Raw genomic sequence first — 22,915 nt, 5'->3', positions numbered from 1 at the left:
GCTCTCATGGAGCTTCTGTTCTGGCCACATATCTCTCTGGCCTCAGGGCCTTCACACTTGCTCTTTTCCTGGAGCACTCTACCCCCAGAAATCTGCAGGAGTCTCTTATTGTCTGACTTTCTTCAGATTTTTACTCCATTATCACCCCTGTGAGGCCCTCTCTACACACCTTAATCAAAATTGTGTTACCTCCTCTGAATGGCCCTTCGCTTTTTACTCCTTCATAACACTTAACACCATCTAACATATATTTCTCTTACTTTTTCTTATTTTTCTCCTCCCATTAGATTCTAAGCTCCAGAAGGGCAAGGGCATTTGTCTGTTTTGTTCACAACTGCACCCCTAGTGCCTATGGCAGTAACTAGCATGTAGTGGGTAGGAAATAAATCCTGCAAGTTCACTCGTATGATTTTAAAAAGCCTTTCCATACACACACACACACACACACACATACACATGCCTTAAGCATTTGCTTGTAGTCATTATTACAAGTCATATATGTTTGCCTGCATAGCCAAGCATAAGTTCCTTATCTCTGAAGGAAACCAAAATACTTTTCTCTCAAAAAACTGAGGATTATTGAGCTGAAGAAGGAAAAAAACCAGGGGGCCATTCTGTCCCTTCTTCTGTCTGTCTGATTTTTACAGCAGTTTACAAATACAAGAAGTCTTCAGCCCTTCCTCTCTGCCTTTTCTTGTCTAAAGACAGGCCCCTTTACAAGGTTTGCTAATCAGCTAAGAGACAGCAGTGCTAGAGCATCTAGGAACAGACTTTACTCTTCCCATAAATTTATCCTCCCACACTTTCCTGCCTTTTGGAAGCCTGAAGATGCTTTCTTCTTTGTCTTGTCTCTAGAGGATTTATGGCTCTTTGTTAAAACATCATTTAGGCAAGGTTCCAAAACCACTGCCTTGGGAAAAAAATACTTTTGAACTGAGGCCTCTCCCAAGTGACGGGTATAGCATGTACAATATACTATTGCTATTTTTCCCCTGTTTATCTGACCTTTATTTTCAAAAGTGTCTCAACTAAAAATCTATGAAGGAAAAAAAGAAATTACAATTTTTATCCTATATCTTAGACATAAAGTTGTAAATCTCTAACGGTCAAATTGTAGGCATTTATCCTTACTTTATTGCTTTAGTTCTTTGTTCTAAATTAAACATTTCTCACCTCTTGTATGGTCTTTAAACATGAGCATCCTCTTCTTTTCATACTTAGGCCTTTACCATGAGGTATTTTCCACAGAATCCATAACCACTTACTATTTCCAGCTAAATCTATGTCAATTTGCAATATCAAAACAGCTTTGCAACACATAAGAACAATGTCAAATGTCTAATTCTTGTTCTTTCCAAATGTTATTTTTTTGATGTTAAAAACAGGTATGTATATAACTAACTAACTAAGTTAAATTTCATACCTAATAAAACTTCCCTATGCTTTTCCTCTAATATTTCTTCTAAACAGTTGGTTTTCTAATGGGAAACTGAGTTGCAGTGATTCTCAAGAGAAAGGTACGAAAATGCAAAGTCTCTGATACAGAAAGAACTAAGTACTATTTCTCTAGCTTCTGAGAGATACTGTCTAATAAGGAGAAATGAATGGGAAAAGTCAGTAGTACTAAACTTAAGGCCCAGATTGCCCACCTACTAATGATATTTCCTGACCTGCTTGCCATACAGAATTTAAGAGCAAATTAGTATCAGGATATGCTTTAAAATACAGAGCAATAGTCAAATGAAAGGCATGAAGCTTTCAGCTAAAGGTGAAGCCCTGTTAATAATTCCTCAAAGCATAGTAAAGCATACATTGCTTTTTTCCCCTTTCCTTACCCCCTTAAAACAAGTACATAATAAACAGTAATTTTGTATAAGACATATTTTGAGACATACCTTTGACTGTATTGTTCTCAGATTAACCAGATGAATGTCACAAGGCAAAGATGACTGTAATGGAGAGAATTCACCTTGCAGATCAAGGGTAGGTGAGGAGAACTTATTTGCCATTGGAAAGACTGGATGATTCATGAAAGAAGAAGTCATGTGGCTAAGGAGAGAAGGATAACTGACCGAATTCTTTTCTTCTTCCTATTAAGAAAAAACAAAAATGTTTAACAGGTATATATTTCCAGTTCTCATCACATTAAAGAACTATCTGAGACGGTTTAAATATAAAAATATATGAATAATTTGGTTTTATTTTATAAATAACAGTCTTAGAAAACACTCCATAAACTATCAAGTTTAGTTGTAAGCAATACAAGAAAATAAACAGTGCATATCTAACTCATATGTTTAAAATTTCTCTCCCATTGATTTAATACTAAAAATACTGAAAATATTTCCTGCAAACATTTTAGGACAAGGCACACCTTTTTATGAAAATTATCAACCTATCACAAAACTTTCAAAGCATAAGGATTGGGCTGTACATAGATTATATGTTGTGCATCATCAAATATTATCTCCCTTCTCAGGTTTCATCCACCATATTCTTGTGGTTTCATTTATACACCTTAACAAGACCATAAAGGCATGTACTGATTCAAAGCTAAAGTCCATCTATGTTACCAAATGATAGGAACTAAATGTTACCTCATGATAGAATTTAAAGAAAACAAAACTCTCAAAATAAATCCAATTTTAAAATATAAATAACATACGTGGCATGCCTAGATCATCTGATTGTTTTCTTTCAACTTGGTAAATCAATGCCCATTGTTTCACTATTTTAATCCAAAAGTAGAAGTGTTAAATACATTACTGAAGTTATCACACACTTACATAGTGTATGATTATTCCACGTAATTTAAAATGCTTTAGTCTTTGCTGTGATATATGGTTAAAGGCAACACTTCTGTAGGTTCAAACATTAAATAAGCTACTAATGTTGGTAGATTAAATATGCTAGACAACATGCAAAATTAAGTCAATGACTGGGTAGAATATTAACCAATAATGCCTAAAGAGTAAAAACAGACACAAATAACTTAGAAAATAATTTATGCAGAAAGGTCCTTTGATCACCTGTTATATTTGAACCAAATTTAATTTTGTATCTTATTTTTTAAAATGATTATTCCATTGATATCTTCTGATTTTGCATCCTTTTTGTAATATAAGGCTCAGATAAAAGGCTTGGCTACTGATCTGTGTGAAAAGACAGGATTTATAGAGATATAGAGCTTAAAATTCAGAATGTCAGATTAGCATTGCACAGAAGGGTGCGAGCAAAAAGTGACTAGCATCGTGCCAGAAGCTAACATTAGATGTCATTACAATTCAGACCATGGAGAGAGAAAAAGAAAAATTTAAGACAGCAGAGGGACACAGCAATATTAAGATACTGACAAAAATCAGGTCTGAAAGAATTGTAAAAAATGTATCCATTCCACATTTTTTTAAAAGAAAGATTAAATAAAGCATATAAAATAATATTCTCCAACAATACTGAAATTCAATGCAGCTTGTAGAATAACATGAATAAAGAGGGAATAATTTCAACAAGATATTTTAAATGTACTCCAAGATCAAAGAACTTCATAATCTAGGTTAGGATTGCTGACAAAGTCACTCATGAGTAATGAAACATAAAAGATTCAAACAGAAAAGAAAACACCTCCCTTATCAAATTTGGGAAGTATTAAGTCCACTCCAGGTCAAGAAACATTCAGAGAAAGCTCTGGCTTTGTTCTACACTCTTGGAGTAATTCCTCGCCACTCCAGTGAATAGCCAGAACACTTCCTGATTAATCTTCTATACCTCAGAAGCAATAACGTGCATATATACCAATCCTCCACATCAGATTAGTTCTTCCTAACCATTGGTATTTCCCCAAATTAACCACACAACAGAATGACTTGGGCTACCTTTAATCAACACAGACTCTTGGGTCCTATCCCAAATCTACAAAATCTTGAGAGGTGGGGTCCTGAAAATGCAAAGCTGAAAAGCCTCCCCAGGTAAATTTCATGGAGTCAGCCACACACTGCTCTGTGATCCTGTGCTGGGAACTGCCACCCCAGACATCCAACCTTATAGAGAAAACAGAGCTCCCTTTAGAATCAAAAGATAAGCTTTACCTTTTAACTACCTTTGCATTAAAAAAACAAGATTCGGTTTCAAAGACATTTTGACGGGCAGTCTTTTAAAAGGAAACAATGTCATGGATGTTAAGGACTTCAAGAATTTAAAAATTGTGTAGTTTATTATCCTTAGCAAGCTAAGGAAGTTTATAAAAGAGTTGTGATTCACTACCCTAAGAGCACCATGAACAAATAACACCGCCAGGTTGGAGAGGCAAAGTCTCACCCAAGGTTCTGCCATTCATGTACTTTCTTATTATATTTTACAGCAACAAGAGGCTCAACAAGATATTAACTGTTGAACCATCAATATTTAAATGAATCTCTACAAAGGTAACCTTTCCACTCTAAGTCACATGATAAACCCAAAGTTTTAAAAACATGTTTTCTACAGGAAAGTTTATGTGTTTAAGTTATAAATGAATCCCCCAGCCTTGTACTTAACTAATCTAGTACTATAAACCTTATTTAATTTCTTGTTGGTTGGAAGGCTTCAGACAGTATAAGTGTAGCTTTCTCTCTGCAGCCTGCCTGACATTAAAGAAAGTTTCTAGCACCTTCTGATCCAAACCACATAAAGTACAGCTCTTCCTCACTGGGTTCCAGCCCTTATTCCATAAGTTGGAACTTCTTGCTAGACTCCTTGGTGCCCTTAATTAAGCTCACTTTGAGTTAAAGGATCCTTAAACATCAAAGGCTTCCACTTCATCTACATCAAATTCTGTTAAATTATGGTGAGATAGTAAGAGACCATTTTTAAAGTTACCTTTGTTTATTCAGTTTGACTTGAAACATGGTGGGAACTTAGTAAGTCTGTTGAAGTAAATCTATTAATTTAATAAGCAAATGCAATATAAATAAACGAAACAAGAACACTAGAGAGGAAGGGTGGAGTAAAAAGACAAAAGAGATAAAATGAAGAATATTACATTGAATCATAACATTTAGAGGTAAATATCTGTAGCACAGGACTGAAGACTATGGGGCAAATTTGAAGATACACATTTTGGTAGGTCTGTACGGTATTAAAAAGTTTTTTTTTGTTTTTAAGCCAACTCTTTAATAAAAAATTCATACTAAAAAAGCAATCCTAAAAAACCCAAAACACATTTTTTGTTTTTTACCCAAGAAACTGGAAATTTGTGTCACCCTGGGCAGGCATTCAGTCCCATGTGGAAACAATCAGCTGGAGCTGAGTTGTGGGTCTTAGTGGGATATGTCCTCAAGTTTAATGTAGATCTTCTGGTCACCTAAGTATTTACCCTTAAACCTCGTTGACCTCCCTCATGCTGTCACTTTTCTAAACCATATAAGCATTTAAGATTTTAATCTGATCTCTCCCAATTTCTTTTCCTTATATTTAAAGGTAAAACAACACAATTTTAACAGTTGAACATTTCCAGGGTTCCTAGCTCAGTGCCTCATTAACCAACCAGTAGCAGGAAAGGGGTAAGGATAAACAGTCAAAGAAACAAATCCTAAAGCCATCAATGCCTGTTTTTAGTCCATTTTTCTGTTGCCATAACAGAATACCACAGACTGGATAATTTATCTATAAAAGAAATTTATTCAGCTCACAGTTATGGAGGCTGGGAAGTCCAAGAACATGGCACTGGCATCTGGTGAGGGCCTTCTTGCTGTGTTATCACATGGTGGAAAGGCAAGACAGTGCATGCAAGAGAGCTCATTTTTATAACAAAGCCACTGCTGCAATAACTAACCCATTCCCATGATATTCATTCATGAGGGCAGATCTCCCATGACCCAAAAGCCTCTCAAAGGTCCCACTCCCAACACTACCACAATGGTAGCCAAGTTTTCAACACATGAACTCTTCGGGGACACATTCAACCCTGGCAGTGCCAAAGAGATGATTCCTATTTTCCATTTCTATTGGCCTTTGAGGATGATTAGCATAAATGGTGGTCAAACTTGTGCAGCCACAGTTCTCGTTGGACACCTGTACATATCACACAGTGGATATCATCCAAGTCCTTGTTTTTACTGACTCTCTGCAGAATTCTCTGAGGACAGGACTTACTTCCACTTAGCTCGGGATTATTTCCATAAGGCTCTGTCATGCTCAGGGCTTCCCATTAAAATCTCTTCCTATTCAGGAAGTATCCCCCCTCTTCAATTCTCTCCATCATTATTTTAGATATTAGAGTCTGAGTTGAAATTAAGAATGCTTTCTAGAAAATTCAAGTTACATGGTATTAACTTTCCTCAATTAAGTGTCTTTTTAATTATTTTCACTAGACATTAAAATGTATTCTCTCTTCTCTAGTTCATTTCTTATTTAAAAGAAACCATTAATTGAAGACCCAAAAACCATACTTGAGTAAAAGAAAAATTTAGCCAATATAAAAATATTATATTAAATTTAAATCAATTACTACCCAAGGAGTTCTGAATGGGAATAAATAAATTATTTCACTTCTAAGTCAAAGCTTTATTGATTTGATGTGAAAATTTTTATTGTTGTAGTTAACAGAAGTTTTGTAGATTAGTGTCAATATAAAGTCATATAAACCAGAAACTTTTTCAGGAGGAGCAAAAGACAGTAGTTGTCAGCACTCAGACAATGATTTTCCTAGGCAGATTTAGTCCTTAAAACTAGGCTATCTTGTCAGTAATTGATTTAAAACATGAGTCTCAAGAATGGTATGGCTCTTGACATCTAAAGTGGATACTAATTCTTTTTTCTAAGATATTCTAAATACTGAAAGAATTTTTGCTTTAATTGGCTGTTGCCATTTAGTTCAATCAACTAGTATTTTATTTAAAGTATGTCTACCACATACAAGGACATATGAAAATGAAGGCAACAAGTTCCTGGAATCTAGTAGGGCGAATGGAACATGCATATGAAGACAAGGTAATAAGCAGAAATCGCAGTAAATACAGCAGCAAAATGTGCTCTAACAGTTCATTCATCTATGCATTTGGATATTCATTCATATGACATATATTTGGCATGTCCTCTGCCAGGAACAATCCTAGAAGCAGAGAAACACACAATTCCCACTCTCATGGAGTTTATGGTCCAAAGGAGGGAAAAAGACATAGATCAAATAATCACACACTTGCAGGAAGGTGAGATGCACAGTTTGGAGGCAGCATAGGGTAAGGGTTTTTAATCTGGTCCAGACGCAGGTGATGAAGTAAGCACTAATCGAACTATCACCAAGAGTCCCGAAGGCAGAGGATAACAGGCCGTGTGCAAAAGTGCTGTGGGGAGGAGGGGATGGAAAGTACTTGGGACTTAAAAGAAACCAGTGGGCCTAAAGCAGACACAGTAAAAGGCATGCCAATGCCTAGGGGACATGCGGGGCCCATAACATAAGGGGCTCTGAAGGCCATGGTAAGAAATTTTGACTTTTATACTGATAGCAATGAGAAGATATCAGAGGGTTCAACAGGAAGCGATAAAGTTAGATTTGGCTTTGAAAAACAAAAACAAAAACAAAAAACATTCTGCCTTCTGAGTGGTTAAGAACAGACATATGGCAGAAAGAAAACAGGGTGGATGTGTATAGGCTAGACCCAGGAAATACAGGAAGTTAGTTTAGATTAGGGTGGTGGAAGTAAAGATTATAAATTTTAAATATTCAGGCAATGAGATAAGATAGGTGATGGCAATTACTCTGTGAGAAAAGGCTGATGGGAAGAAGCGTCTATCAGGCAGAACTCACGTCTGTCTTGGAGTTGGATGGACAGTGGTTGCTGTTGACTGGGGGGAACACTGGAAATGGGTCAGGTTTGGGAGGGAAGAGAGATGATGAGTGTTTTAGATATGTCAAGCTTGAGGTGTCCTTATAAACAGGCAGGAAGCAATCAGATAAATGAATCTGGAGGTCAGAGACAAGCCTAAGTTGGAGATATATATTAGTGGCTTCTACCTGTGTGGAGAATGCAAACAAAACCAGGGGAGTAAAAGAGATAGCCAAGGTATAGCATAAAAAAAAAAGAAAAGGAGAAGGCCAGGGGCCATGCTTTGAGAGCTCTAAGATTTAATGGCTGAGTAGAGAACTAATAGAGAGATAAAGAACTGCCAGAGAGGTGGGAGGAAAACCAACTGCACAGATCCATACAAGCCCTGGCAAGGCAGTATTTTACAGAGTGACAATGGCCAGTGTCAAATACTGCTGAAAGGTGAAGTAAGATGACAAAAGTCAATATCCACTGGATCTACTGACATCGTAAAGAGCTCTTTCATAATATGATGGAGGCTAAAGCCAGACTGAAACAAATTGAATGTGAGAAGGAAGTGATGAAATAAACTCATCTCATAAACTCTGGCTCAATCGGGTAGGAGAGAGAGGATAGTAGCTTACAGGAAATGGAAGTAAGAGTCTGAAGGAAGGCTGCATTCCATTTCTATTTTTAACAGAAGAAAACAAAGAGTGTTCAAAAGCTAACAGAAAGAATCTCCCAGGAAGTGTTGGATATGAGGAGCAAGGGAGAAAGAGAGAGAGAATGAATAGTAAAAGGATGCTGAGGTGGTTGGAGAGAGTAAGTTCCAAGGACAAGTGGTGGGACCTGCCTAGGATGATGGATGGTAAAGTCTCTTTTTAATGTATCAGGAGGAAAGACGGGAAGGGTGGGAGTAGATGTTAGGTAACTGGAACAGAGAGAGCCCTGTCTAATGGCTGTTCTCTCTATAAAGTGAAAGGTGCAGTCACTGGCTGAAAAGAGCAGAAAAGACTTGCAATGGTCCGTGCAGAAAGGAGAATAGAGCAAAAAGAAAAAGCCCACGTTCAGGGTGCGTGATAACTTATGGAGAACTCTGAAGATAACTTTACCTGAACAAGCATATCGTCAGGTCATTCAGGTCCAGCTGGGCTTGTGCCAGACCATTCAACACAGAGTACTAGATTTTTGCTTTGAGGAATAAAAATCAAACATGGAAAACCTACATATAAATACATTTTCAAGTGAAGAGTCTAAGACTAGAATAAGTACACTAACATTTTAAATAAATTTTACTAAGATTTCAAATAAAGTTTACCAAATTTAATCTCCTAAGTATATGACTAACTTCTATTCTTTAACTTTTATTTAGCTCAATTTTTCAATTATTTCTTTCAAAATAATTTCAGAAATATTTACCCAAGCTGATTTCCTATCATTATTTTTTATCTACATAATAAACAAATATAAAAAATAGAAAGACCTAAGTACAAACCTTACATGATATTTATAACTGAAGTTCTCTTTCTGTGAATGTGGGCCACATCTACTATAAAGAAATCTCAATATTGGAAATGATTCAAAAAATTTCAAAAGCGGAAAGTCATAATTTCAGTATCAGATCATGCTAGTTATTTTTTCATACCGTATTAACTGCACTTCTTTTTTCTAGTAGTATTCGAAATAGATTAGCTGTAATCTTGTTATCCTGGACACCTTGCTCAAGGCCACGATTATCGTCTTGCATGAGTCTTCGATCCATGATAACTTCAATCTGACCTGATACGCAAACAAACAAACAAGCAAAACTGAACAGAGTTATTTAATACTGACATTCATTGAGCATCACTTAAGTAGAAGCCATGATGTCTTGCTCTAAATTTCCCCTCTAGTCAAGGAGGTGGATTTATACAACCCACTACACCATGGGCTTTCTCTTGATAATAGCTCAAAGTAGCTCCTGCAAATTCAAAAAACAGAAGAGTATTTCTGTGTTTCTTTAGTAATGTTTCACAATATCTGATAAGAAATTTAAAAATGAGACAGGACAGATCAAAATTTAAATGAAAATTTTTTTCCAAAACATTAATGTAAACAGTAAATTAAGTTCTCCAAAACTTTTAGTAGCACCATTTGGAATCAAAAATGCTTATGAGGTTTATTAGGAAATGTACATCACACAGAGAGTAGTAAAATACACACAGATGGGTAGGTCTAAAAAAGGTTTACACATAAAATTTAGGTTACTTGATATGAAGCAGGTCGCTGAAGAAGCCCTAGAATGTGGACGCACTCATGATATACTCTCTTGCTTCTCTGACATTGTGTTAGTGGCAGCACCACTGTCCTGCCTTTCTGGCTTAAAAGGGGTCATACCTGGTTCCTTCATTTGCTATGCAATATTTCCATATTTCCTCTAGCTCAAGTTTTGGAAGCTAATCATTACGAGATTAAAAAATAAAAAAAAACAACTAGAGCCGTATATACACACACACACACACACACATATATATACATACACACATATATATACATACACTTAAGCTAATACTCAAATAAGACTTAGAAAACTGAAGTTATATACTTAAAAATACATGCATATTCATTCATATCCATTACTATATTAAATGATCATTTGGTACAAAAGGGAAATAGCAAACACAAAAGACTAACAATTACTACTATTACTTAGTCATACCAACTCTGTTTAGCTTCTTTCTTCTGAGTTTATGTATCTAGTACCTAAAATTACCAGAGATGAGTAGAAATCTCATTGTCACTACCTTCATAACTTAAAAGACAACCGTCCAAGATTTAGTCCCTAGGCTCAGGGATTAAATTGGGTGTGAAGTGACAAGCTGTAGATAGGTATGACTGGTATATCACACCTATTCAATTTGGCATATCAACCTCTTGGTAATTTCTAACTCTTCTCCTGTCTCCAAATGTTGGTACATATAACATGTGACTGGCACTTAGTGATTTCCTGGATTGTACTCAAATTGCTTTAATTCAAATACTAAGGTATTTGGTGGCTATAGCAGAAACAGAGGAACTTTATTTCTTAGCTTGTCTTTACCAGGAAGTGAGATAATGCTGCTTTGTTCATCACAGCTTGAGTCTTACTGTCTAGTCCTCTACTGAGGGCACAGCTTCAAGAATTCAAGGCAGTGTTTAAAAATGGGTGGCTCAAAGAGTCATGTATGGCACAAAAATGTTTTATGTTTTGTCAACATAGTGTTTTTTAACAAATTATATCAATATTTTTCAGATTGAACAACTTCACAGAAAATTCCAGACTTCTAGACTCTTCTTCAAAAATTGAATTTAGCAACGCTGGGCCCCTAACCACACAGCAACAATGCTGCCCCACTGCACACCGGGAACATGCTCTTCAGTTTGCTCAAGTCTCTAACCCTCCCTACTGGATCCCTGATGTGGAGTCATTACTATTTTCATAACCGAATTCATGTCTTTATGGCATGAGTTTACATGATCTTATCTAATGAAGGCCACAAAGAAAAATGAGAAGTAGCAGTTTTTGTGTGTGTGTAAGTTACAGAATGCATGTATATGCCTTATGTAAAAAGTGGGCTTGTGTCAAAGGACACACTAGGCATGTGCACTCACTTATCTGGCTCCTTCAGACATTTATCTCTACGAACTCTTAGAATGTAAGAAAGAAGACCAATGATACCATGTATGATAACCAATTAAAAATATGTATTATAAAAGATCAAAGTCTCTCAACAGAAAGACTTGCAAAAATTAATCAGTGTCTATTGACTATTTTCTCTCACTTCCTATGCATCACTTTTTCTCTTTTGGAATCCTTAAAGCCATATCTCTTTATCCCCATATCTCTGTAATTTCTACTCCCTTCCTTCTTTCAGGTGGTAGCAGAATAGAAAGACTACGATTCACAGAAGACCTAAGTTTGAACCACGACTCCTCAACTTTGCAAACGTAGGCAACTTATCTAAACCTCTGAATCTGAGCTTCCACATCCATTAAATCATGATGATGATAGAGACCTCTGCAAAGTAAACACTATTACAAGAAGCAAATTATCTTTAAAAAGAAATCTTGACATGGAATTTTAGGTCTCCTGTTCTTCATCTGAAGATTTAGGAGATTCATCTTTTTATGTTGTTCTCATAAAACCCAAACTTAATAGTCTGGTTGTTGAAAGAAAAAAGCTGAAAAGAAGACAGGGAGGTTTTAACTAGAGATTATACCATATCTGACCAACAGAAAAAGTATACACTTGGAACTGAAACCTTTCAGAGTGAAAAAGAGTGTAAGTAATACATACCACTATTCAAACTTGAAACCCCTAAAGACTGAGCAGAGAGCAGTGTCAAACGATGTTTGGCATCCTGGATATAGGCCATTGTGGTCATGGGATAGACATTTGCTTGAAGAGGCAATTTGCTCAGTGTCATTCTAGGTTGAATCTATAAAACACAAAAATTCCATCTACAAAAAGTGATATTTACATATATTCCTTTAAAAACTGGAGGACAGGTGATTTTTCTTTCTAAGAGCTTTAAGACGAAGCTTCCTTTTTTGTTCAATGGAAGAAATAATTTAAAAATTAAAGCATTATTTAAAACAATATAAAGAAAAACCACAAAGATATTAGAAAACAATTTTTAGGTGGGAAAGGTAGAACTCGCCCAGATTTTTAAAATAGGCATTCCTATTTAAATTCAGAATAAAAATGCTTAAAAGTCTTCTAACTCTCCAAAATTTGCATAAAACAAATTATAAAAGTATTAAGTATTCATTTCTCATCTAAATCTAACATACTGCTTTTGTAATGAATGCTAAGTATAATGGCTCTCTATCACCTTTCAAGAAATATCTCTTATTATTCTTGAATTGGTTTTAATAAATACCACAGATCTCCACACCAAATCTTCTAAGATACTACATTATAATCAAATGCATATTTATATTTAAAAACCATTCAGTGCTTACTCTTTTTGATTAGTTTCAATGTAGATAGTGCCAAATTCCAATTCCTTGTAGCCTAGTACCTGAATGTTTGAAATATGACTCTATTTTTTGAGAAAGACTGTCAGTAACCCCAAAGCCCATCTGGGTCACAGTGACTGACTCTAAGCTCAGAACCCTGTTATCAGTGAATCTTAATGATACCACATAAAAATGTCATCTCCTCATTTAAACTCATTAAAGTTAGACATAAAAGCGAAGAAAAGAAGAGGTACAAAGTTACCATAATAGTTAACATGTATTAAGTGTCCATTAACGAAAGGCATGGTCCTGAGTATTTCACAAATCTATCTTTAATCTTCCCAACAACCCTGCAATGTCTCCCTCAAATTACTGGCTGTACTAAGTTGAATAATGCCTCCCTCTCTCAAATTCCTGTCCACCCACAACCCGTGAATGTGATCTTATTTTGAAATAGAGCCTCTGCAGAAACAGTTGAGGTCATTCTGGATTATGCTGGGACCTAACCTAATGACTGGCATCTTTACAAGAGGGAAATTTGGACACAGACAGACAGATACAACAGGCATAGGGAGAACTCTATATGACAAAAGAGGTAGAGATGGGAGTGATGCATCCACAAACCAAGGAATGCCAAGCATAGGCAACCACTAGAAGCTGGGATAGGGCAAGGAAGGATATTTCCCTATAGCCTTTGGAGGGAATATGGCCCTGCCAATACCTTGATGTTAGAAATCTAGTCTCCAGAACTGTGAAAGAATAAAGTTTTGTTGTTTTACATGATTCCGTTTGTACGGCAGCCTTGGGAAATTAATAAACTGATAAAGCTACAACTGTAAAATGTTTAAAGAAAAAAAAAAGTAAACCTACCTTAAAAGAACTCTGTATTTCTCCTTTCTAAACCAAATTAACTTGTATAAGTGAACTTATGTTTAAAAATGTAAAACTATCACAATTGTGTTGTTGCTACCCCCACTCCTCACTGGTGGAGCTAGATATCTAGCTTTGTCCAAGTACTACTATATCCAAAGCTTAAAAAACAGCCAATTTTAAAAGCAGAAATATTACAGACTTAAAAGTAGTATTTTCTTTTTTAGTCAAACGTTCCATCCTCAAAAAGAAAATTCACATTTTTAGTTATTCGGTTTTACTAAGTTCCTCATTCATGTCTACACCCACAAATACAAATAACTGGTTTTGTATGATTTTAAAAGACTTCCTTTTGTATATAAAAAAACGAATCACCATAAAGTTGAGATTTTATTTGGAATCCAAATGGCTGTAGTCGAATTAACATGCTAGTTCAGAAACGATGCTGAAATTTTTATGTTTTGGAAAAAGTTTAAATTTAACTTTTGCAGGAAATCGTAGAAGAGAAAATTATTAAAATCTTTTTCACCCACCCTCAGTTGAAAATCAAAGTAAAAGTGTTTATTGTAAAATAATTTCTATTCACAGCCAGAAATTTCTAAAACACGTTTTAAAAACATGCTTATGGTTTTAATGGTATTTCACAGATATGTTATCAAACACATACACTCAGAAAACAGAGATTTAGGTAACAATCAAATGTGCTCTATTAAATTGGAGAATTGACAATCTGATAAGACTGTCTAAATCAACTTCCTTACTACAGTTTGAAACTATTTCATGAAAATTTTGATTAAATATATACCTGCCCATTTCTAAACAGATATACCTATGTATATGTATACATGTGTGTCTGTGTACGTATAATGGTATACACAAACACACATAAAGACAGAGGAAGAGTTTTCCGGAAATTTACAACAGCCCATTATTAGATCATACATTAAATCAATATATAAGGAATAAACTTAATAGGTATGAATCAATTCCCTATGAGGAAAACTGACATAGACTTTGTATCCCCACACAAATCTCATCTTGAATTGTAATCCCCAGGTGTTGAGAAAGAGACCTGGTGGGCGGAGACTGGATCATGGGGGTGGTTTCCCCCATGCTGTTCGTTTGATAGCAAGGGAGATCTCATGAGATCTGATGGTTTTGTAAATGGTAGTTCCCCTGGGCTTTTCTCTCTTGCCTGCAGCCATGTAAGACTTATCTGCTTCCCCTTCCACTATGATTGTAAGTTCCCTGAGGCTACCCCCCAGTCATACAGTACTGTGAGTCAATTAAACCTCTTTCCTTTATAAATTACCCAGTCTCGGGTATTTCTTTATAGCAGTGTGAGAATGGACTAATACAAAAACAGACCAGGCACAGTGGCTCATGCCCATAATCCCAGCACTTTGAAAGGCTGAGGTGGGCAGATCACTTGAGTCCAAGAGTTCGAGACCAGCCTGCCAGCATGGTGAAACCCTGTCTCTACTAAAAATACAAAAATTAGCTGGGTCTAGTGGTGTGTGCCTGTAGTGTCAGCTACTTGGGAGGCTAAGGCAGGAGAGTCGCTTGAACTTGGGAGTCAGAGGCTACAGTGAGCCAAGATCGTGCCACTAAACTCCAGCCTGGACAACACAGCAAGACTCTGTCTCAAAAAAGAAAAAAAAAAAAAGTAAAAAAAAAATCCCAAGAAGTATAATAATCCATCAATCCCTAATTATGTTTCCTTTCTGGTAGACAGATTCATATATATATATTTTTAGCATCAAGATATTTAACATTCATAGTGGTCACCAAATCTACCCTTTGAGCAAATAAATCCTTACAAAAAGATGTTCTTAAAAAAATGGTCTCCCAAATATTTGTTCTAATTGTAGAACCCGCAATTATCTATCAAAATTCAGTTTTATTTTAGAAATAATTTGCAACTTTAGGTATACTTTGTCAAAGGATCCAAAATTAACTGGGGCATTATTACATATAAGAATCATACACCAATACAACCATCACTTAAACATTTTAAAGGAAAATTACCTGGTATCCATTTAGGTCAGTATAAAATCTATTTTGGCTTTTTATATCAGAAGAAATTTTCATTGCAATCTCACGGTTATATACTTTTCGGATGTCCACAATATTGGAAACTTCCACAGACTGTCCTTCTAGTCCTAGAAAAAAAATATATATATATACACATATATAGATAGATATATAGATATAGAACTCCTTCCAAAGTTACATACATTTTCTTGTTTTCTACTTCCTGTCTTAACATCTCTCATATAATAAATGCTATTTAACTTTTCTTTTTAAAAACTATCAGAAGGTAGATAGCATTTATTCAGGGGAGCATATTATTCAACTAAAGAATGAAGCAGCTGGGATGAGAAAAATGTAGATGATGTATAACATGTAAATGTCTCTCTGAGTTCTAGAGGGGAAACAGGACATGAAATGAAAAAAGGGCTGCCCAGTTACAAGCCAGTCCACTTCTCACCTGCACCACCATTCCCCAAAAGAGCCATTCTAGCCTACTTTTTCACCATTTTCTCCTTACAGACCAGACATTATGAGCCAGTAAAGTTTACATTCTGCTGGTTCAAGTGACAGTGTATTATTGCTAGGAAAAGAGACAGGAGATCCAATGAGATGGTTTATGGCCGAAAGTGATATTAAAATATTAGTATTTGTGGACTATAATCTGGAAAGCTCTTCAGAAGTTAAATTAATTTTAGTTGAGTTTAGTATCTCTTACGACCCCTTGGTATGAAATGATCCATTTTGTACTTTGTTATATAAAGCAGAGGACAGCTTTAAAAAGTCCCTAACATATCAAACATTCGTTTGGATAAGGCTGAAGTGTCTACTACTCTCTGTCATTCTACTTTAATTGTATCTTCAGGTCCTCAGTGAGGCCTTGGGTCAATTTCATAGATGGAGAGAGAAGTTAAGAGGAAATCCAACACACTTAATACAGATCAAGGGTGTATGAGAGAAAAAGGAATGAATTAATGGCATTTGCAGTGACCTGGATGAGACTGGAGACTACTATTCTAAGTGAAGTAACTCAGGAATGGAAAACCAAACATTGTATGTTCTCAATGATATGTGGGAGCTAAGCTATGAGGATGCAAAGGCATAAGAATGATACAAAGGACTTTGGGGACTTGGGAGGAAGGGTTGGAGGGGGGCAAGGGATAAAAGACTACAAACAGAGTGCAGTGTATACTGCTCAGGTGATGGGTGCACCAAAATCTCAAAAATCACCACTAAAGAACTTACTAATGTAACCAAATACCACCTGTACCCCAATAACCTATGGAAAATTTTTTTAAAAAGGGTGTGTGAGAGATATTACAGGACCTTCTAAAGAGAGCAATTAGGAAAGTGGTCATAAGAAGAAAGAGTGACGTTATTCTATTTAATAAAGCTGAAGCTTTCTGAGGTTCAGAAAGGAAAAAAGGGAAAATGCGGAAGGGAGGAAAGGGGTAAGGAAGACTTTTTCCTAGGAGCCAAGAAGAATCCCCAGCGCTTAACAGAAGGAGATAGCAAAGAGTTACAGAAAGTAAGTTTAACTCTGTGAGGTTTGTGGGAAAGAATGTAAATGCAGGCTACATGGTTCTCTGGGCTGGCACCCGCGGTCCTACTGAACACAAGGCTTCTCTTCGGGACTCTGGCGCACCACACAGGTTCCCAGTGCTCCCAGTGTTTGGCTGGGGCAGGGCACGCCACGGCAGGCAGTTTCCCTTCCATTCCCCTTGGGCCATACTGGATCGGTCCTTCTGGAAACAATGACTGATAAAGCAGAGAAGGTTGCTGTAGAACCTGAAAACGTGTTTAAATGTCATAGGGAATCGAGAGTCCTTCATCTCAAAAAAGGCAGAAGATGGCCCTGTTCTTAAGGAAACAAAGAGCAGGAGACAGCCTTATTGGATACTCTACCATGTCCAAGGAAAATAAGCTTATGGCAGGAGATGGTATTCCACCAAGCCAATTGGATTCTTGGTTTGATGACTTCAGTGGTTTCAGCAAAGATGGGCTGATGCAGAAACCTGGTAGAAATGCACCTGAAGGAGGAATCATTACCAGGAATTTCTCTGGAGACGACCTAAAAGTCACAGAAATACTCCTTTTTCCAAAAAGCCAAGAAGAAATTAATGTTGATATAAAATGTCAATTAGTGAAGGAAATTCGACACTTTGGACGAAAATATGAAATACTCTTCAAATCACCTGAAGGACTGCAAGGACCTATGGAAGTCAAGAAATGATTTTTTGAATCCATCATCAAGGAAGCCGCAAGATTTATGAGGCGAGACTTAATTCAGCACCTTGAGAAGAAACTGGAACAAATGATTTCTGGCTACTTGTTCAAGAAGGATCATCTCAACCCCAAATGCATAATCTTGTTAATGATTGAGGAGAAAAAAAGGATCAGATTGCTGTTTTCTAGAATGGAGCAGGATATTGCTGAAGCCTTTTAGCATGTGTTAGTGAATAAAATGGACTTCCAGAAGCTAAGACATTTCTGTTAAAAAAAAAAAAGAATGTAAATGTAGTTAGTGTAAGCACCACAGATTTATCTGAAAAGTACAATGGAAATTCTAAAATATAAATAACAATCTAGTGATAAACAACACTTAAATGGGCTGAAGCCTCTAGGAACAGAATCTTCAGAATGCTCACTGAATTTCTTTCTGGTATATACTGCTCTTCCAACTCAAATGGAGCTAACTTCAGTTTCTTACTACATTCATAAAACTATTATGAGTACCATCTCCATGGGTGAGGAAATGTGGAATGTCCTTTATTTAAAAAAAAAAGAGAGAGAGAGAGAGAGAGACAGAGCCTCATTATGTTGCTCAGGCTGGCCTCCAATTCCTGGGCTCAAGCAATCTTCCCACCTCAGCCTCCTGAGTAACTGGGACTACAGACATGTGCCACTGCACCCAACTGATGCCTTTTTTTTTTCTAATGGCCATAGTCTGAACCACTAACCTCTGCCAGTTACCTACATATGTACATTTCCTGATGACAGTTATTACAAGGACCTGCAAAGACAGATGACCCAAATATCTCCACCACTATTGAGAAGTTGAAAAAAAATCACATATATAACTGATGATAAATAACAGCATCTTCTATGACCTAGGAAATGCATTACTCTAAACGCAAACCCTCTTTTCAGTATGCTTACATTAACCAAAATAGTTTTGTAAAGCCAAAACGAAATGTATATGGAATTTTAATAATAACAGATAAGCATCTACAAATGAACCAAAAACATCTAAAACACAAAATGTAGCACCAAGCATGATAGTATTCATGTAACACTAGGGAGCATGGCTGATGACGAGAAGTAAACTCTAATTTACTAAAAGCATCCATTGGGTTTTTAGTATACTGTTTTATGTTTTCTTCTCTCTAGATTAGATATTTTCTCAAAGAGCAACAGAATACATGAAATGAAATGAAGCCTTAACAAAAGAGAACATCATTAATTTTAATTCATGTACCTCCAGAAAGCATTTATAAAAGAACATGCTTCAAGGAAAATAATAATTTCACATTTCATAAAGTATTTCTGTTGAGAAAATCATCTTTCTCAAGCTCAGTATTATACTTAGATCCTGTTGTGGCAACAAACACTTAAAGCTCTTTAAAAGGAACTTTATGTCCATTCACAATTCAGCAAGATACCAATTTAAAGTTTGTATCAGGACAGACTTTTAAAATAAGATTAAACTTAGCATGCTTATTATGAACAAGCCAAACAAAACCTGTAATGGTCATAAAAACAAGGAGGTGTCCCTGAGTTCTCAATGATAATTTGTTATTTTTTTTAAAGAACAGTATATGTGAGAGAGTGAAAGGACTGCCAACTGTTTCTATTCTGTGTCAGTAATTCCCTAAGTTGTACCTTTCCCAAAGAGGCTCATGCAATGGAAGGGAGAATATCCTGGGAAGCAAGAATGTAAACCAGCAGTATCCAGTGGTCTGTTTTACCCGTGCACCACATGGCAGCAAAAATGTTTTTTGTTTTTTTTTTTTACTAAAGTAGCTCCACCTGGGCATGAATGGCCAGGGCTTTCTAAGTCCCTCTGGTTTTTCTTCAACACTTTACAAGATTAGTCACTAGAGAAAGAAACGAGTGATGCCATTCCCAGGTTTCAACAAAGAAATATGTGCCTTCTTGCTGCTAATTCTCTCCTCCTTGGAAGAGAGAATGGAGGTGTTTATCCTTATTCACATAGCCAACGCGAGGTAGAACAGAGCCAGTTCACAGGTGAAAAGTGGTAATAAAAAGACCAGAAAGAGTCTTTCAGAAGGTTCCACTACATCAGAATGTTCTATAGATGGTGTAGATTCCAGTCTCACCCCCAGAGCTAGGATTTTGTTTGTTTTTTATCTCCCTACAGAATGTCAGCTTCTCATAAATACAGACTGTCTTATACACCATCTTTGCATTACAGTTCTTAACATTTGGGGTACATGGTAAGTACTGAATCACTGTTAGACAGAAATAGCTAAGATATGAAAGCCTGCCCTTTATCATGCAGGAGTTAGCTGACATGGGAGGAAAGCAAACTGGGCTATGGATAAAGTTTAAGTAGCTGGAAAGATGAGAGAATAAGAACTTTCATTTTATATACATGTTACATGCATGTTAGAATGTAAGTTCCTTAAGGCTAGAGACCATGTCTTATTTATCTTCATGTTCCCAGCACGTAGACATGTATAATAAATGTATGCTGAGTGAAGGGTGGCAGCCATGTGGCAATGACAGGAGCCAAGAGTTACTGATGCTTACTATGTACCATATGTTTACTACAAGCTTTATATATGACTCCTTTTCATCCTGACCCTAAGCCAAAGAAGAAATCACTTTCCCAAGGACAAGACTGGCAGAACCAGGACTACACCACTGCATCATCATGCCTCATTGGCAGACCAACTACTGAAGAAGGCTCAAGTTACTCTGGAACCAAGGACTGGGAGAGGCCTTGTAGTGAGTAGAGAGAAGACCTCCAGATTTCGTTTTGTTTTGTTTTTAAGGGGAGAGGGCACTGAACTGAAATCTGATATCTTCCAAGAGCTATTTGAGTGAAATAAGGCACAAGAGGCTTCCAGACCCCAAAAACTCTTTAAAACAACCCAAAACTCTCTTTCAAAATGGCATGCTCACCTTAGAAGCCAAGAAAGTAATACATATTTAATATTAAAGACAGATACTCTAGTGCACAGCAGTTCCTCCCCACTGTACTTAGCTGAGATGTACAAAATGGTGAGCCCAGGAGGCATGCACCAGCATGTTCACTGCATACTGGCGCTAGGAACAACAGGGAAATGAATAAATAAAATCACATACGCCCATGTTATGGAATGCTGTGTCACAAATGAAAAGAATGAGGTAACTGTCTCTCTTGGCAGAGAAACATCAGAAGAAAACAGCTAAATGTAGCATTTGTATAGCATGATAAACTATGCTGAAACTCGACACAAACACAATACTATACTTTTCTACAGTTTTAAGACCGTGTGGTGCATGTATGCTTGCACATATATCTGAATTCCTCTCCTGAGGAGTGGATGGAGACAGACACAGATGCCAGAGGAATTTTACTTTATATCTGTAATGTGTGGAATTTGTCAGAAGAGTAGTACACATATATATTATTTATACCTGTATTTACAAAATAATATTAAGCATTTTTAGAATACATTCTGAGACAGCAAGAAAAAATAAAACCAAGTAGATCACCGTCAGGAGGCTGGGCCATACCACAGCTTTAGGAGGACAGAACACTCAAGCTTACAGGGTTTTAGCACCACTCTCAAAATGATGTTGCTCTTCTCAGAGCCTTCCCCCACTGGGTGGATCAGAGAGAGAGAACAAAAAACAAAAGGCATCACCCTCTTAACTGTTGCTCAGCACCAGTCTAAGGAAACCAAAGGGGGTGCTCCCTGGTGTGGGGAGAGAGAAACTGAAGGGCAAGCCTGACACATGCCATGCCTGAAATATGAGTAGAGGAAACATCCAGGAGGGTGTAAGGACTCCAAGAAATGCAAATGGAAACCCTGGAGTCATAGCTCTGAGCGACAACTAATGACAGCCTTTGGAGAATCCCAGGCTTTTACTTCCTCTGTACCACCAACTCTCTCAGATCCTTCAACAATTTATCTGGAGCCACCTAATTCAACCCTGAACTGCAGAATCTCAGAGTTAGCTCAACCCTCTCCACCTCTCCAGATCATCTTATTCTAGCTATTTTGAAATGCAAAATATACTTTTCCAAGGAATATACTCATAAATCATACACCACTCTCGCCACACTCAACCAGTTATAGGAGTGAGAGGCAACAACTTGGGAAAAAGGACAAAAAAGAACCTCACTCATATCCCAGCAAAGTCCAGTATCTTATCAGTGGCACCTAATGTGATTAGGACAACTCATTACATCAAGAGGGACAATAGCAAATGGCCCACGGCCACCTAGGAAAAAGACAAGTGATGGCAAGAATCCTAAGAGACATATTTAACTCTGCAAATAAAAGTCTAACTGAAATTTAACATGGCTATCAAATCACATAAAATAAATCTCCAAAATACCCATCTAAGATTCAAAGAAATGTCTGAGTGTCTTAAAAATACTGACTCTCAGGCAAAGGGAACCTTGCTATCAATCTGATTGTTGTGCTCCTCTCCTTTCCTCCAATCTGTGTCTGAGCAGAGAAGATGACAGAATCATCACTTCGTTGCAGAAGTAGGATAATAATAGCTATCATAAAAAACCAGGGCTTCTGATTTTGAATATTCCCTCTTCGATTTGGGAAACATTTTGTTTTGTATTTTAATCATCAAAAATATAAAACTACCTTTGCTATTATGCACTTACTTTAGTGATGTTTTTGTAAACTTTATCCAACTTAGCTTAAAGCTCAAGCTTATGGTTACTAATTAACATTTACTGCTTAATTCGTAAGTATGCTTTTATGAAATTCTCACAACAACGATAAACTGAGTAAGTCAACATCTAAATGTTTCTAAAAAGAAAACATTATCGTGACCACATTTTTAAAAAACTGTACTTATATCTGAAAGTACCAAAATAAAAATGGTAATAATTTCCACTATTGAATGGCTGTTTTTTCCATGTTGACTCACTCAATTTACCATTCATTACAAGATCTAATTTATCCTCTGAGTCACTGCTGATTTCTGGGTCTGTAAATGTTCATATTGATTATTTCTCCACAATGAAAATTTTAACATCTGCTTTCACGAATACA

The 22,915-nt window shown here is 36.5% G+C and overlaps 1 protein-coding gene and 1 pseudogene across 1 annotated transcript in view; one reads left to right on the top strand and one right to left on the bottom strand.

Moving 5' to 3' along the window:
• Positions 1-22,915, bottom strand: part of MAN2A1 (mannosidase, alpha, class 2A, member 1) — a 173,321-nt gene that overhangs the window by 12,490 nt on the left and 137,916 nt on the right. Inside the window, exons 17-20 of the mRNA XM_011949322.1 lie at positions 15,660-15,793; positions 12,097-12,238; positions 9,427-9,560; positions 1,896-2,090 (exon numbers count right to left, since the gene is read on the bottom strand). Of these exons, the coding sequence (XP_011804712.1) occupies positions 1,896-2,090; positions 9,427-9,560; positions 12,097-12,238; positions 15,660-15,793 (605 nt within the window). The remainder of the gene's footprint in view (positions 1-1,895; positions 2,091-9,426; positions 9,561-12,096; positions 12,239-15,659; positions 15,794-22,915) is intronic.
• Positions 17,512-17,895, top strand: LOC105516981 (annotated as a pseudogene).

Source organism: Colobus angolensis, unplaced genomic scaffold (genome assembly GCF_000951035.1).
Source record: "Colobus angolensis palliatus isolate OR3802 unplaced genomic scaffold, Cang.pa_1.0 Scaffold298, whole genome shotgun sequence".
In the NCBI taxonomy this organism is placed as follows: domain Eukaryota; kingdom Metazoa; phylum Chordata; class Mammalia; order Primates; family Cercopithecidae; genus Colobus; species Colobus angolensis.
This window is presented reverse-complemented; position numbering and strand designations above follow the sequence as displayed.